The sequence below is a fragment of the Mya arenaria genome, chromosome 3 (assembly GCF_026914265.1).
Source record: "Mya arenaria isolate MELC-2E11 chromosome 3, ASM2691426v1".
NCBI classification, from domain to species: Eukaryota; Metazoa; Mollusca; class Bivalvia; order Myida; family Myidae; genus Mya; species Mya arenaria.
The window spans coordinates 83,283,621-83,301,535 of record NC_069124.1 but is presented as its reverse complement, the minus strand read 5'-3'; the positions used below and the strand labels follow the sequence as shown (position 1 = coordinate 83,301,535).

The following is a 17,915-nucleotide window of genomic DNA, read 5'->3' as shown; positions in this document are numbered from 1 at the left end:
AATACAGAGTACGCATGTTAGTTATATGACGGGTAAATACAGAGTACGCATGTTAGTTATATGACGGGTAAATACAGAGTACGCATGTTAGTTATATGACGCGTAAATACAGAGTACGCATGTTAGTTATATGACGGGTAAATACAGAGTACGCATGTTAGTTATATGACGGGTAAATACAGAGTACGCATGTTAGTTATATGACGGGTAAATACAGAGTATGCATGTTAGTTATATGACGGGTAAATACAGAGTATGCATGTTAGTTATATGACGGGTAAATACAGAGTATGCATGCTAGTTATATGACGGGTAAATACAGAGTATGCATGTTAGTTATATGACGGGTAAATATAGAGTATGCATGTTAGTTATATGACGGGTAAATACAGAGTATGCATGTTAGTTATATGACGGGTAAATACAGAGTATGCATGTTAGTTATATGACGGGTAAATACAGAGTATGCATGTTAGTTATATGACGGGTAAATACAGAGTATGCATGTTAGTTATATGACGGGTAAATACAGAGTATGCATGTTAGTTATATGACGGGTAAATACAGAGTATGCATGTTAGTTATATGACGGGTAAATACAGAGTATGCATGTTAGTTATATGACGGGTAAATACAGAGTATGCATGTTAGTTATATGACGGGTAAATACAGAGTATGCATGTTAGTTATATGACGGATAAATACAGAGTATGCATGTTAGTTATATGACGGGTAAATACAGAGTATGCATGTTAGTTATATGACGGGTAAATACAGAGTATGCATGTTAGTTATATGACGGGTAAATATAGAGTATGCATGTCTGTACATATTGTAAGCAAAAATTTGAAGGATTGGTTTAATCATTTTAATCATTAATTTGTCATAATCATACACCAATATAATCTGTATAAGTTATGTATTTTTTAACCTGTATTATTTATAGTGTTCATTGCATTACATGTCGTGTCAAATATATCATATGCTAAATCACTGAGCAGTGGAATAAAAGAGAATTTATAATGCATTTTTAGAGAAATAATAAACTCATATTACCCTTTAAAAATAATGGAAATACTATATAAACGGGAAAATCATACATCCAAAAGGTGAAAAACGGACGCATCTTGAGAGCTGCTTTATTTCTCCAAACTTACAAATTAAAGCTGGGCGCGATCAAAGGGTCAGAAATTGTTGCAGTCGACTATTTGAACCGACAGTGAGACTGCAGATTTTCTTTATGCAGAAAACGGGAGTCTGTTCTTAAAAGCAGGAGCATATTGTGAGATACTAAAATATCCGTATACTAACGTTAACATATATCAACCGAAAGAAGTTTTAACAGAAGTGGTTAGAACGATCGGGGTCAAGCCATACTGCAATTGAAAGGTGCAGACAGAACGTTAAAACCTCTAGAACGTATCTTGAAAAGCAGTTCAAAATCTACGGGGACTCATTTTGAATATATATCCTGAAAGAAGAATTGCAAGGCTACAGATGAAGCAGCTTTCGAACACATTGCGGTACGTGCTATCGTTTTTGATAAGAGGCGAAATTGTGGGGCTGGTAAAGGAGCCTATCAAGAAATCCAGCAATACGATATACAATAAACGTCACTTATTTCATCATCTTTTGTTGCTAAACAACATCTTAATTTAAATCTAACAAAAAAACATGATTTAAGAACAGACCAGAGTTCCACTTAAAGATACTCGATCATGTTTTGACACCATTTTCCCGGTTATGCACATGAAAATAATTATATTATAAATAGTTTACTCTTTTATACCGGAACTGCAGAAAAATACACTTAAATCGATACAGTCAATAAAAATAGATAACTTACAACAAAACCACACGCACACAAGGACTCATACTAAAACGTTAGAATAACTCTTAATAATCAATAAGATCTAGCTCTTGTTGATAAATTCAATAGCACTTTTAGATATATTGATGATATTCTAAGTTTAGATAATCCTGTGTTTACAAATGACATTTATTCGATATACCCTTCACAATTGCAACTTAATAAATCTAATTCATCCGTTTTAAAAGCATCCTATTTAGATCTGCAACTAGAAGTAAAGGAAGATATATTGAGCATCAATCTTTATGATAAACGTGATGATTTTAATTTTAAAATAATTAATTACCCTTCTTTAGATGGTGATGTTCCTATTTCACCATCATATGGTGTTTTTATTGCACAGTTGATAATATTTGCTAGAATATGTACAGATGTAAAAAAATCATCTCTCGCAGTAAACTTATGACTCAAAAACTTCTAAAACAGGGTTTCAGATATTTTAGATTAAGGAAAACTTTCTCAAAATTTGTTATGGTCATTATAAGCTCATATCAAAGTACAATATGAGTCTTAAATTGCTCATTGCTGATAGTATTGCTCATCCCGATTTTTATGGTGATGTTTTCAAGAAATTTCGTGAAATTAAAATGTTTCCAGTAGGTAGTTGGGCAGATAAACTTAAAGAATTACTTGGATTTTATCTAAACCGTATATATATTGAAGAGCACCTGCCTTCTAGTTTTTGAAGATGAATACCTGAAACAAAATATTGGGTTGAATAGAGCATCTTTTAATAACTAAACTTTCAGTGCTTTGATTTTTATGAAGATTTTGCTAATTCATGTGTTTTGGCATGTGATTTGATTTTCTTCATTTTTTTACATTTTCAAATCATTTGGAAGGAGAGAATAGCAAATACAAGTCGCTTTTATCTTTAATAATGTTTTTCTTTAATTGTTCCCAGTTTTAGTACAATGATGCTTTTTATTATGAAACTCTATCATCACACAGTTTTAAACCTTTTATTTTATATGACAGACTGTGTGGGATGTTTTTAGTTTCTAACGATGACTGCATCGTATCTTTGAAAAGTGTTAGCATTTGGTGCTCTGAGTTGTTTCCTTCCGTCTGCAGATAGAGTTGAGATCTCTAATCATTAAAGTACTTGGGGTACCCAAGTACCTTTACGTTTATTATTATTTGTTTCATTGATAAGTTTCCTCAAGTTAATGCAAATTTTGATAAGATTTACTTATTGCGTTCTATCTTTATTAAGGATTGTTGGGATAAGAGTGAGGTTTGTGCACATAAACTGGTTTAAACCCCCAGTAAATTTACATTTTACTGACCGTTCCAAGGCGGTACCAAACAATTCTTGATAAACATACCAATTATTTATATATAAATACATATAGTATGTATGCACTGTGCTGTTTGTGCTTTGTGCTGTTCTTCTATGTTTCTTGTTTGTGACTTTGTGTTATATGTCTTTGGCGTTTGCCCAGTGCCGGGTTTATGTTTAACTTTTTTGCTACTGAGCTTGTCTCTGTAGCTGTTGCATAAATATTAACCTTAAAGCCTTTTTTGAGAAGCGCTTTAAAGTAATTAAGGGTTATAAATATCAATGTAGAACATCCAAAAATATTTTTTAAAGGCGGCTAGAGAATGTTGGAAGATATTTCACAGAAGACAGGTGGCACTTCCGGAGACAATATATCATCTGAATAATTAAAATACTATTTCATTAATTTAATGTCATATGTTCGAGGTTTAAGTCGAAGACGAGAGCAGGCAATATGTGGAGGATCTCGATACTAATCCCTATATTCGCCCTATGTTTGAGAGTTTATACAAACCTATGAGTGATGAAGAAATTATATATGCTGTTAAGAAATTAGGCTGCAATAAATCTGTTCTCTTGGGAATATACTATGTGAGTATTTTACGGCATCAATACATATTAGAATTAACCCACTAGGATTTTTTCAACCATATTGTAAAAACCCAATCATTTCCCTGATCATGGGCAACAGGGTCTATAATTACTATAATTTCTATAAAAAAGAAGATGCATCTGATCCTTATAGTCATCACGGTATCAAACTCTTAAGCTGTTTTGCTTAATTATTTACAGATGTACTTAATGACCTAGTTAAAGTGTGGGCTAAAGAGCAAGCGATTCTGACTGATGCTCAATTTGGTTTGTAGGGAAATTACTGTACGGTTGATCCTGTATTTATACTCAACTCTCTCATACAAAGGCAATAAGGAAAGAAGAAACAATTGTATTGCTGTTTTGTCGACTACCGTGAGGCATATGATTGCATTGATAGGGGGTCTCTCTGGAATAAGTTAATCAAACTCGGTGTTTTTGTTTGGAAAATTTAAATAAGAAAATATTTTAGCTAAACTCAGATTGTCCTCCCATAATATAAATATTAAACTTTGGACACATATCAGTATTCAAAGACAAGATAGGAAATATACTCTTTGTAATTTAAACGATATTGAAGATGACATTCCTTTTGTTTTAGTTTGTTAAAAGTATGATACTGGACAAAGTTATATTCCTTGATATTATGTCAGATTCCGAGTATGATAAAATTCATATCATTCCTTAATTCTGAAAATAAACCTCACATACAGTATGAAATGCAGAAAAATAATGTTCAATACTTATAAATAAAAAAATAAAAAATAAAAGATCATTTTAATTTTGCTATTATCCAAGAACCGCGATTCATCACTCGATAATTCCAAGTAGTATGTAGCCTTTTCACGCGTATGAATACATCGTCGTCGTGGAGCTAAATTTAGTAACAATGAGACCAGTAATGGCGGCCGACTCCTCATTTTTTTCCCATTTCGAAACGGATTAATGGCACTTATCAGTTAAGATATTTTCGTAAAGTCGACTTGTTTAAACTCTGAAATGTACCTTCCATTATTCCTTGCCTAAGACAATATTTTAACCATTAAACCTACTGCCCCGTTGTTTATATTCATGAATGGTTGGCATGTTTTTACTTTTAATAAGCAGTAAACCTAAATCTAAACTTTCATTTTCACTTTCATTTTTATTTGTAAATTCAGGCAAATCATCAAAAGAAATGTCCACGAGTTCTTCAATTTCTTGGGAAATCTCAGCAGCAGCAGCAGCAACAGCAGTTTTCTCACTCAATTCCGGCTCAAACAACTCAAACCTATCAAAGCTAAAAAGTCGAAATTTGACAGATCATCCGTCATGTTTACTCTGTGCTGCAGACAAACTTTCATCTTCCAGTTATCCGCAATCAATTTATTGTCATTAATGATAAGAAATAAAACAAGATCAATATTTTTAAAAGGTTTATTGTTCAGTTGCTGATTTATTTCAACCCCAAGTATTTTAAGAAGGAAAATACACATACTAAAGGTGGTAACTAATGCAGATAACTTCCTACTATGACGTGACGTCATAGGTTGTAAAAAGAAAGTAGTCTTGGTTATGAATATTAATAAGCTGATTACGAATGCTTCATGGAGAAATGAATGAATGACACATGGATTGTTTTATCCAATAACATTTAAGCATTTACTCGCACCTGCTCAATGTTGTAATTAAACATGTGTATGTATTGATTTTGAATAAGAGAATCGTTTTAATCTTATATCGTTAAAATTAGAACTAATACATAGCTCAACGTTTAGTAGTATTCATGTTTACACGAATAAGATTTCAATGAACACAACTGAGAAAAAGACTCACGTTTGCTTGTATCTATATAATTATGTGTACTGTATGTATTAACATATGGTTTCACTGCCCGTAACCATGGTTTTTGCTCTGACACGTTAATTCAAAGGTGAGCTGGGAAATATCGACGGTAGCTTAATAAAGCTCATTATGTGTACTTCGTTGTTGTTTAAGTCATGTATTTTTAACGTTTCAAAGGGCAAATTGCAATGCAATAAAATTTAATTCATATTAACTTCAGATTATCAAAAATAATAAATAACTAAACAAATCTTATATCCGACCAAGTACCATTCTTGACATTTTAGGAGCTGTAAAAATCAACTACCTTATTGGACTTCACATAAATATGGTCATTTTGGTCATCATTTTATTAAAATCGGCAGCCAACTTGCTTTAGCAGGTCGTAAACGATCCGTAATTTCTTGCGAACTGGTCCCGCAGACTATATCGCGCATCCCACAGGAACCGTGGCTTCAGGCTTTTTGCATATATATTCAGAGGGGATTGATTGTTACAGAATTTTACACAAATGACCAAAATTTTAAAAAATACATTATTTGATTTGGCGAAAATGAAATATAAAGACAACATACATCTGACGTCACCTTAAAGAGCAAGAGGTTTTCTAGCAAAAAATTAGAATCTAAAAAGGTCCGCTGATTGACTTATTCGTGTGAACAATTTATCCATTTCCCTATATAATTATATTAGAGTTATCGAAATACGGGATTTACCAAAAGTTGGAAACGAGGGGACTTTTAAGGTCGCTTGATTTAAAACATATCAATATTATAAGCTAAATTCTTATACGCGTAAAAAAGACGTCGTTTCTGTTAAAAAAGCTGCTTTTAACTGGGATTTTTTTTTCAACCGATGCAAATTGGCATCGCTTGCGTCATTATTTAGTGTTATTCAAGCTTGAAGCTCCGCAGCTGAATATTGCCATAAAACATTTAGGGACTTGCAAAGTGCAGATTGGACAGATTGGACGGAACACGCAATAAAGGGTATCTCAAAATGCTATATTCCAATATTGCAATGGATGTGTGTCCAGTTGAAAAGGCTAATGTAAATCACCGGAGCAAATCCCTGGAAAACGTAGATTAGCACGCCTTCATTTGTATGCAGTGTGCTAATGCCAATCCGGGGGACGAGCACCACGTTTTTCAAGCAGGACCGTGGTGAACACAATCAGAGGACGGCAGAGATAAATGGAGGGGTTCCCAAGAGCCCTAACTGACATTTCATCATAGCCACAATAATTACGCACTGACAAATCGCCGCAAATTATGAATCCCTTGGGTCCATCTTAGACACACAATACCAAATAATCAAACTTATTGTGGACGCAAACCCATCTACGACATTAGCATTATTTCTATTTGAATAAACTTGAAAATAGAACTGTAAATCAGCTCGAGTAATTGTTTATTTGTCTACATCGTTCGCATGAATAATAGATAAACATTTATTGACTATTTTCTCAAAAATTGATGTTTAATAGTGCTTTATAAGTTAGCCAGATCATATTTTAATTATTAACACTGAAACTGATACCAGACACTATAATTGTTACAGTAAGTGCCATGACAGGGTAGTGTTATGTATTGTGCAGGTTTCAGTTTCTCCAGGCATTTTATAGTTTAATGCTTCACTGTTTCCAAACCGTTTTAAACAGGAAACCTATCCAGGATCGTTTTTGACAAAATCAGACAGCTTACCATTGCTTGAAAGAACACATAGTTCGCGATGACTTCCTTTACAGTGACATTATTTCAGAAGCACGGTTTCTTACCATATCAAATATCTGAGTAAGTGTGAGACCCATCCTGATGACAACGGGAGTTGAGGCGTTTCGGACGGGCCTCACCGTCCTTTCGTATCCCTGGAACAAGTTGTTCATGAGACGCTGTTCATCGGGGACTCCGCGCGTAAACGCAGGAACGTTGGGGGCTACGGAAGGTGTCCGCGTTGGTCCCGTCTCCCTGACAACGCTGTAGTTGTTGTCTTGGACCCTCTTGTTGTTAACGTCAATTGTTGCATGAACTTTGGTTTGGCTCATCTGAGCTCTGACTGCAAAAACAAGCATTGGTTATATAATACAAGAACATCATTAAGCTACATAAGCTGATATTAAAGTATATAAAGCTTGAACTGTTTTAAGAGTTTTAAGCTCATTCTTGTGTGCTCGCCTCTCGCGCAATGCCCGTCTGTCGGTGTAGCTTTCAAATGACGCTGTCACACTCACTAATGCTTAAAAACCGTAATAATTACTGTCAATGTGGCTACTGTACTATATCTACAACATCGTGGGGGACGGGTTATGTAAAGCCAAAATTAAGTTCATTGAAATGTCTTCCCAAGTAGGAAATGTCAACAACTATCAACGTAAATTAACAAAATACAACCGCCGTGAAAAAAAATAGCATTCGTGTAAAGTCACCAAACTGCTTGCAGATTACTTATTCAAACATGTAAAAGTATGTGTTAAACTTTATATAAAATTGTGATCAAAATCATTTGAATTCAGCGTTTTTTGTACAATTTTGCGTTACCCCAATACCTGGGGTTGGGGAGGAGGGGAGGGTCAGATGATTAATACTTGCCCTCGGACAAGGTACATTCGGCGAGTGCTACGATAGGATTGTAAGTCATTTAAGTTTTTTTTAGAGCATAGTGCACAGACGGAATGTAACCCTGGTTAGAGCTATACTGGTTCTTTAACGTGCACCAGTGTATAGCACTGTCACTCGAGACTCTCGTTTAACGTCCCACGGAAGACGATTAGTAAATTTAGTGGTGTGGCGGGGAATCGACCCTGCGACCACTGGATTGAAAGTCAATTGTGTTACCACAAGACAACGGATCCGCCACACCCCCATACATCGAAAAAACCGGCTCTTTATATACTCAAGAGCTGACAGCAGCATCAACTCGCGATCGTCACACTAAACAAATTGACAACAGCTGATCGAATCGACTACCTTTTGTACGGCCAGTCCACACGGACTCGTTTCCTCTAGTTGACATACCAATGTAAAATGGTAACTTCTTTCAAGAATACAACTTGATAATCGTGTACATTTTAACAGCAAAATTGTAAGTAGCATTATGTACATTGAAATTACAGCATAGTACAGTGATGTGTAGTTGGTAAAATGTTATAATTTATCTCGCTTGCTTTAAAAAATCTTTGAAAAGTATTGCTGTGAGGAGGTATTTAATTTATTATGTAATTTAAATACTGCTTGATTTTGCTGATATTATCAGAAACAGAAGCGTACAAAGGCATGATTGCTCCTATGATTAGGTCAATCCCTACCTTCAGGTAAACATTCAAACCTCTGCCCGGCCACCGTCCTGACAATATCAGCAACTACCACTGTGCAAAAATGTTAATTGCCCAATCGTATCACCTAAACAATTACTTGCCGAAAAAACAAACAAGCAGTTGTATGTATGTTTTTCGAAAGATGTTATATGAATTTGAAACAATCATAAATTGACATTATCCCTTGTTATTTAATTTAATTTATTTCTATTGATATTAATTATGCCCGCTGAAATCGTTTCTGGAATTTGAATGTCATATCTGTTCCAGTGGTTGTCGGCCATCCCGCTGAAAACAAAACACCTTTTCAGTTGAGACAAATGAAAAAAGAAATTCAGTGAAACACTGTACACTTTTAAATTTCCTCTTAATTTTTAAGTTATAATATTTGCACATTGAGCATTGCCGAGAGGAACCTGTCGAAGTGCGGAACATCCTTGTAAATTCCAGGTATTTTTGAGAGCATTTTCTTTTCTTAAGGAGGCTGTTTTCATATCTGAGATTAAAATTACATGACTTAAAAGCTACAAGGTTTTGAACATATTCTGGTAACATACCGTGCATACATTTGTAAGTTTTAATAACGATTGATCTTAGGATAAGCGCAGATGTAACGTTGGCAATTGAACTCTATGATGAAGATTTTCGTTAGTTGAGGAGTAATCTTTAAAATCAAGTTCTGTATTGAATCCTTTCTAATGCTTCTGTGCTGGTCTTGCTACAAAATACCAAACCGCAGGGCATGCGGAAAAAAAGGTATAGACATTTGGTTTAATCATTAATATGAATACATTAGTTTATTCCACTGGCATTTCAAGTTTTCGGCTAAAATAAAATTTCACTACTAAAACATTTGTAATCAAATTCAATCAATTCATTGCTATGGTTTCTCAACAAAATTCGATTTAAAATCTGAACCTAAATGCTACAGTCAATACCATACTGCATGACGAAAAGCCAATAAAAATTAAAGTGTAATTTAATTACTCAGATTTAGTTTTTTTCCGACAGCCATGCCCAATTGTATGCGAACGTAAAGTTATTTCTGAAATGACGTCGTTGAAAATGTGTCTTAGCCCTTAGCATGCTACTTGAAGCATGATTATGGGGCTCATTTGTGTTCACATACATGATTGCACAATAATAATGTGACAACCTTCAATGGGAACAAAAGGTATGTCAATCAAGGCATACTACAAGGCAGAGCAATGAACATCAACCTAATTTCTAATTCCACATCACCCGGAGGACATGTGTGTATCGTTTTCTGTAGGTGATGGAGTATGAAATTAAGTTAGACTTTTCAATGAACAAACAGGATTCTTGATACTAGTGCTTGCTATCAGATTGCAAGTTCTGCTTTATAAATTCAATTATTTTAGCAAGCCCGGTAAGCAATTCAGCAGTACAGGGCAAATCCGTTTCGCTAGTTCTAGACTATAATTTTAAGATGTCTTTAGACTTTACAAGTTCGTGCTGCTGCGCATGTCCCATCAATGAAAAATAATTACAAACTTTAGTTGTTGATTTGCCTCAGACTTGCTATTGCGACTGTCCCAGAAATGAGAAACGTAAATGGGCTGTTTGCCTCAGACTTCCTGTTGCGTCTGTCCGAGAAACGGTAAAAGGCAATTTGCCACAGACTTGCTTATGCGTATATCCCAGTAATAAGAAACGTTAGTGGGACAATGGCCTCAGACTTTCTGCTGCATATGTCCTACTAATGAGAAACGCCCGCGGGCCATTTGCCCCAGACTAGATACAGAGTCCGTCACTGCTATGAGAAACAGAAGTTGGTCATTTGTCTCAGACAAATACATAATGTTCGACCGGTCTCCTACACTGGATAATAGACGCGATTGATCAGGTTAGTTAGTAATCGATCTGTATTACATTAAAAGTATTCCAAACACAATTTATGAGTATAGGGAAGTAACTGACTTAATATGGTCCCCTGATGAATATATCAGCCATAGATCACCAACAGATAAGAGTTTAACTACACCAAACGAATACACTTGCATTCAGAAAAGCTTGGCATTGTCACACAATGAAAATGGTCCGGATTTAATAAATACAGGGATTAGGTTTTTGGATTTACAAGCAAATGATTCAATTTTATTTTTTTACCGGTTGCTAACTCTGCTCTAGTCCCTGTAATACCATGCTGATATTGCTGTTTTCAGATTTTTCTCTCTGTTCAAGATATGAGGAGACAAGGAGACACAAATGCGTTAATTTGTGAATTTTTAGATGTCAATAAACAACAAATATAGGATGGTAGCCATTGTGAGAAAGATGGCATGGCCTAATGCCGAAAAGGTACTCGGTCACTATTTATATGAATTTGCCTAGCAGAGATATGAAAGAATGATTTTCCACTGTTACACGCTTTAATTACTTATGTTAAATAAACTAAGAATTCTTCACGAGATCTAAAAATGATAATATTAAAAGATTGGAGAAGTTTAAAAGCATGTTTTAGCTATGTGTCTCACTATAAGTTATATATAAATTATTTTTATTAAATTTAACGTTGTTGCACCCCTCCCCCACCCCGTCCGGGCGTGCATCACGAAAAGCTTTTACAATAAGATGTTTTAAATTAAAACAAAAAAAAACAGTTCATTTTCTGTTGGTGCAAGGAGGATGTTGGGAAAGATACTTAAATATGTGACCCCTTCCATGGTAATGTATATCTATACTCAGTTGTAAATATAACCGAGTAAATGAGAAACAAGTTTTATACAGTTATCGAAATAGAGAGAATCAATACATGCTCTTAAACCTTCATAGAATACACGACTGGCCACTGAAATACATGTAGAATGGTTAGGTTTAGGATATATTAAGGTAAAAACCATTTCAAATTTTGCAGATTTGTGATTTATTTTATAGACTCAAAAAAGGTTTAATAAATCGTAAAGCGGTATTATTTAAAACATGACCTTTCAAGTGCATTGCAATATACGGCGGTGTGATGCTATTTAAGAAAAAAGGTTGTTCTAAGAACTCTAAAAATGGAGTTATGTATTACTGGAACATGGAAAAGTATATAAAAAACCCTTTCACTTATACCGTGTTTGAAATTATCTGCCCTTTAGTGACATCACGAGAGGATAGCCGATAACAAAGCCTTCTTTACGCTGGTTGGTCATTTTTCAGCAATGGACGCGATAAAAGGTACGAAACAGTTGATTTCTTTCACAATGTATACATTTAGTAATTTAGAAAACGTTTCTCGTATTTATTAACTGAAATAATAGCGCTTTGAAGCAAATAATCGTTTGTCACATATTTTCGCGACTTTCGTGATTGTTTAGTAATTAACGTTGATCAAGACCAGTCGCCAATTTATGTTTGCAGACCATAGTTCAATGTTATAATATGAAGTTTTAACACATATACTTATTTGAAAAACTTTAGAAATAAGCTCAGTAGCAATAAGTTTAAACATAAACCCGGTTTGATTGCACTGGGTAAACGCCAAAAACATGAAACACAAATACAGTCACAAACCAGAAACATGGATCTACAACAAAAACTCTACAAACAAGTGAGTACATGTAATTGATATACATTGTATAAAAGACTAAGGGTGTTTATCAAGGATTGTTAGGTACCGCTTAAAAATAAGAGCTGTTTAATTTCTTCATTTTTGCAGTGTAACAGAATCAGTTTTGTTGCTGGAAGCAATACAACTGGCTATGATGAAATACCTTACACATGACTGACATTGAAGTGAAAAGGCCTTAAAGTTTTGCAGCTAAAATAATTCTTGTTGAACAAACAATTAATAACTTTAAGAACCGTTTGTATCTTGTCAATTAGCAAAATTGAAATGTGCACACCGGAGATTTAAAATGTTATGATTTTAATCTCACATGTTTTGGCGATTCAATTGGTAGACTGTGTTTATTTATATTGAAAGGTCTTCAATGTACATGTTTAGATCGTTTGTTTACATGTGTTTTTATTATGTTTACAGACATATATCTGCCCTATGGTACTGAAGTTAACGATGCTAAATATGACGTGTTATACCCAATTCTTTTCAGTTTTAGTTTTTTACATACCTCTGTGGGGAATGAAACGTGCGCCTTTACGTCATGTTTAACAAGAAAAGTCACAGACTTCACTTCTCTCTCCATAAGATCTATATGTCTTAGAATTTTGAAGACATTATACATCAAATATCTTTCAAGTTATGCTCCTTAAACGTTTGTACACATTTCAAAGTAAAAAAGGTCATTATTGAAAAGAAATAAAGCAATAATTTTACACACATGTTAGACCTTAGCATATGTTTTCTGGCTACATGTGTATCAAGTTTCATATGGATATCTTGACCTGTGTTTGAGAGTGTTATGAGTATCTCATAAAGCTTGATTTTCTTCAATTAGAGACAGGCTAAAAGAGAAGAATAACTTTGCTATTATTTACGCTATATGGTTTTGTATGTATATATGTTATTATGACGATAAGCAAGTTATGCTTATAATCTGATAAATATTCTGTTCTGCTAAAGTAACGCGCTTTATAAGTCATACATAGATATGAAACCGTTATACTTAGATGAATTTAAGAACTTCAGTAGCAATATAGCTTTTATATAGAATGGAAATTAGATTGATATTAAGCAAGAACTAAAAGAAAAGGTAAATGCAAATGATTTACACAACATGAACACGCAACACTTTCATTACAATGCAGTATAGTGATTAACAGTTCACAAACATGTACATGTAAGTTTAACAAGTTAAAAATATGAAAGAAAGACAATAGGATTATGGATATGGAGAAGTTTAATAAAATCAGTGCCATAACTAACATTGGTTTCTTTTCGAAAGCGTGATAAAAATATATTATAAAAATCATATATTTTTAACTTGAAAACAAGAAAAATAATGAGGAGACAGAAGCACTGACAGTAAAATAATAACATAACATACAGGTTATTCTGATGTAAGCATGTACAGCTTATTAGCAATTACACAGTTAATTCAAACATACAGTAACATAATAATCAAACGTTTCAGTGCAATAAATACAAACCAAAATTCAGTGAAACAAACACAGAACATAAAAATTCCGTTCACTAATAACCTCATATAGAGATTCCGGTAAACTAATAACAGTACATTTAGATTTCATTGAACTATTTACAAAACACATATATATCAAAATTTCTTAAACAAGCAAACCAGAAGTGCACATCTTTTTAATCAGCTATTTACTATTATTTATAATTATATTTAAAATACTGATTTGCTGAAATAGCTGAATTGAACAAGTGCCCTTTCTTATATAGATGCATTTGCCATGGCTTTCAATTAAATGCAAAATGTTAATAACATCACCGGTTCTGTACTAAATATATTCAGTGTGACAATATATAAATATTGCATGGCTTCCAGTGTGACAGTACATATTGTCAACATGAATAAATTTGCCACACTGCACTCTACAGCGTTGTGGTTCTGCAGTGCATTGGCGGTCTGTAAAACGTAATGATGTATTAAAAATGTGTTCACGTTATATATACTGGTACGTGAATGACACACTGTATTGTAGATTTAACAAATGTGTAAACTCATACTTATCTAATAATAAAACCCGCTTCACTCGAAAGTATTAAATTTATTTCGATGAACTCGAATTGAAAATAAATGGTCTAGAAACTAAACGAAAGCCAAAACCCACAACGATTTCTGATAAAAACGGTATTCATCTTATTTGGAGACGTGGTTTATTTTAAGAACAATATAAGCGTAAAATAAAAGCAAAATACCAGTTGCGACAAGAAATAATGCGCATATGATTGATTTTCTGTAATACTCCGCGATTATCAAAGCAGTAATTGCCGAATCGGAAACTTTGTATCCCCTACTTACGTCTTTCCGGTAAGGGGCGCAACTCTGCCGTGCCAATTTACCAATTAATTGAAAGGGTGTTATAGGCAGATTTATATAGAAAGTGAGCTAGGTCTTACCTGTATCTGTTACAAACAGGTACACACCTTTTGTTAAAAAGAGTTATACTAAACGTATTTAAAACATTTAATAGTTTACGTTTCTGAGCCAGAGTCACAAACTCACACTTAAGATCTCAGTGAATAAAGGCTATGATATTTTGCGCGAGAACCGTTACTCATATGAGCAAGCCAACCGAAAAAACAACAGATTTGTAGTATAAAAAATATTGCAAATAAAACTTACAAGGGTAATATATTAATAAAGTAACTTGGAAAATAAACTTTAAACCGTAGCAAGATATCTTTAATAATTCATTTACTTGCATGTGTATAGTTTTCATTTCGCTGTACAGGAACCTTTATTTATAACTTGATTAATACAAAAACCGTTTCTCACAACTTGTGAATGAAAAAATGCTGTTAAAATAATGCATATAAGCATATAACCGTTAACTATCTGTATTTAGTTGATTACTAGTTATAAGAATAAAACTATCACTGTTTGAGAATAAGTATTATTATAAGACCTATTTTATTATATGGATCAGTGATCTGGGGTGCTAATGTACATAGTGAGTTAGACAAACTCCATTTAATGTTTTATTAACTTGCTCTTGGTGTTTATAAATGCACCTAGTGTTTACAAAACAATAAAGTAGTAACAATAACGATTATATCCGCCGACAAAGAATACATATGTGGTATTCTGATATGTAGAATTTGTTAGTCTTGACTTTTTATGGTGGACTTCATATAATTCATATAGGATCTGTCACGAGTCGTCATATAATACACAATTTTATTTAAAGAGTTCAGGAAATATGTAAGTAAGCGAGTCTTTAGCGATTCATGTGAATCATTCATATAATGTATATTCAAAACATGGTATTGTTCTTAAATCACATATGTTGCTTATTCATCAAATTCTTATTTTGGTCTAGACGTTTCCTTAAACATATGTTTACTTTGTATTATATATGATTGAATTATGTATTGTAATGTTTGATAATGTATTGTTCTCTGCAGAAATGGAGAAATAAATTGAGATATACTCAAAGTAAGAGACCAATATGTTCATAACTGATGTTATAACTTAACATCTCGACCTAAAATGGACTTCTATTGTATATTCAAACAATATGTTATATTACAAAAAAACATGTGTAAAGAATGAAAGCAATTACTTTTTAACTGCGTATCTCCCTACTAGTTCTGTGCACATATGAGATCATCTCAGATGATTATGTTATGGCTTCACTTTCGTTGAACCTAAATATTCCTTCAAAAACAATATGGCGTAAAACTTAAAAGTAGGAGAAATCAGGCAGGAAAATAAAACACGCATGTGTTCCAATAAGTTGTGCAGTCGAGTTACGTATTCTGAAGAAATCGTGGACACTGTTGACAGAAACATGCGATCTGCATCAAGAAACCTCATTGTTTAATTAAGCGTCAACCGCCGATAGCACAGGGAGATCCTGTTGTAATCAAGTCAGCTCTATGTCGGCCCAATTAAGGACAAAATATCTCTGATATGGCGAGGAAATCTCTAGCCACGACTGTTAATGTCATGACGCTATTAATATGCTATTGTCGTTTCTTGGTAAAAAGAATCAGATATTGGGAGTCTAAAATAACTGGGCAAACAATGACGTCCACATGTAGGTCTACTCTCCAGATGTAATGGCAAAACAGAGACGTTTGGAAGTTCTTCGGTAGTGTATGTATTTGCCCCCCCCCCCCCCAAAGAGCAAATTATTCGTTGCCACCGAATTCCAGTTCCTTCTGTGTTACTCTTACACCAAGTTTACATCCGTCCGTGTTCATGACTTTTGTTATACGAAAATGAACACCAAATCCCTAGAATGTAAATATGTCATAGTTTTATATAATTGAACACATCAAGTTCATGATTTGAAATTTGGCTTTTTATAATGTTCATCCGATACTGATAGAGGTATAGAATTTAAAACAAAAGCAAACCGAATAGAGGTTTACTATTTCTAATTTTCTGATAAAATTTATAAAATAAAATATATTTTATTCATTTTATTTTATTCAGGCTAATTACTAAGGGGAAATGGTATCTTTATCATTCCATGGTTATAAATGACATTTGATGGCACACAATATGCTTTAACGGTTAGTTGCTTGTGTTTTATTTTTCACGCGTAACCGAGCTTGATTGATTAAGAAGTTCCCGTGAGTAAGAAATATGTGAGCAGTTCGTTAATCGGGGCTTTAAGACAATTTGCCAAGCTAAAAGTAACTCTATCAAGTTGTATAAAACTTCTGTATATAAAAGACTAATGCAGTTTCAATAACGTAGGATAAAGGCGAACATATTTCATATCCAAATGATTAATGTTTTTAACTGGATCCATGAAGCTAGAAATTGGCTTAATATGCAAACAAACATACACCACCATCAATCATTCTTGTTGTGTTATTAAATGCTGAGAAAAACCTTCTGCGTGGTAGACAAATGAGAATCAAATCGCACCTATTTTGCCTAAATAAGGAATAATATGATAATTGGAACTATTCAATACGCCAACTTTGTGTCAATTGTAACAACTATATTTGCTACGTATCATCGGAATAGTTTATTTATGTTCTAGGCCTCACTAAATTGATAACTTGTTCATCTTATTTTTTACAAAAAATAATTGGGCAAGCGAGCGAAATAATAATAAAAATATTTGTTTTGCGTTTAGCAAAAAAGAGGAGCGAGCGAGGAGCGAATAAATATATTTAGTCACTTTTACTCACATTTTCATTTTCACTTATTACTGAACTAAACAATGATATTGTAAACAGTACAAGGATAACATCCGAGTGAAAGAATGATAACACTTCAGGGTAATTTTATATAAATATTAGTTTTGAGATCAAACAAATGGTATTTGAGATTAAGCAAATGTATTGCTTTTAACAATTTAATAAATGTAAGAATTCAAAACCACAGTTTTCTAGTTGTTAAGCATTTGAACATTTGCAAAGTTATTTCAAAATACCCTATGTACGGCTAAGTTAAAGCCTGAACACAAGAGCGTCAATG

General features: G+C 33.6%; 1 protein-coding gene across 1 annotated transcript in view; it reads right to left on the bottom strand.

The window, feature by feature from the left end:
• LOC128226342 (acetylcholine receptor subunit alpha-1-A-like) overlaps positions 1-17,915 on the bottom strand; it is a 52,091-nt gene that overhangs the window by 24,677 nt on the left and 9,499 nt on the right. The window contains exon 3 of the mRNA XM_052936225.1: positions 7,345-7,622. Within this exon, the coding sequence (XP_052792185.1) occupies positions 7,345-7,622 (278 nt within the window). The remainder of the gene's footprint in view (positions 1-7,344; positions 7,623-17,915) is intronic.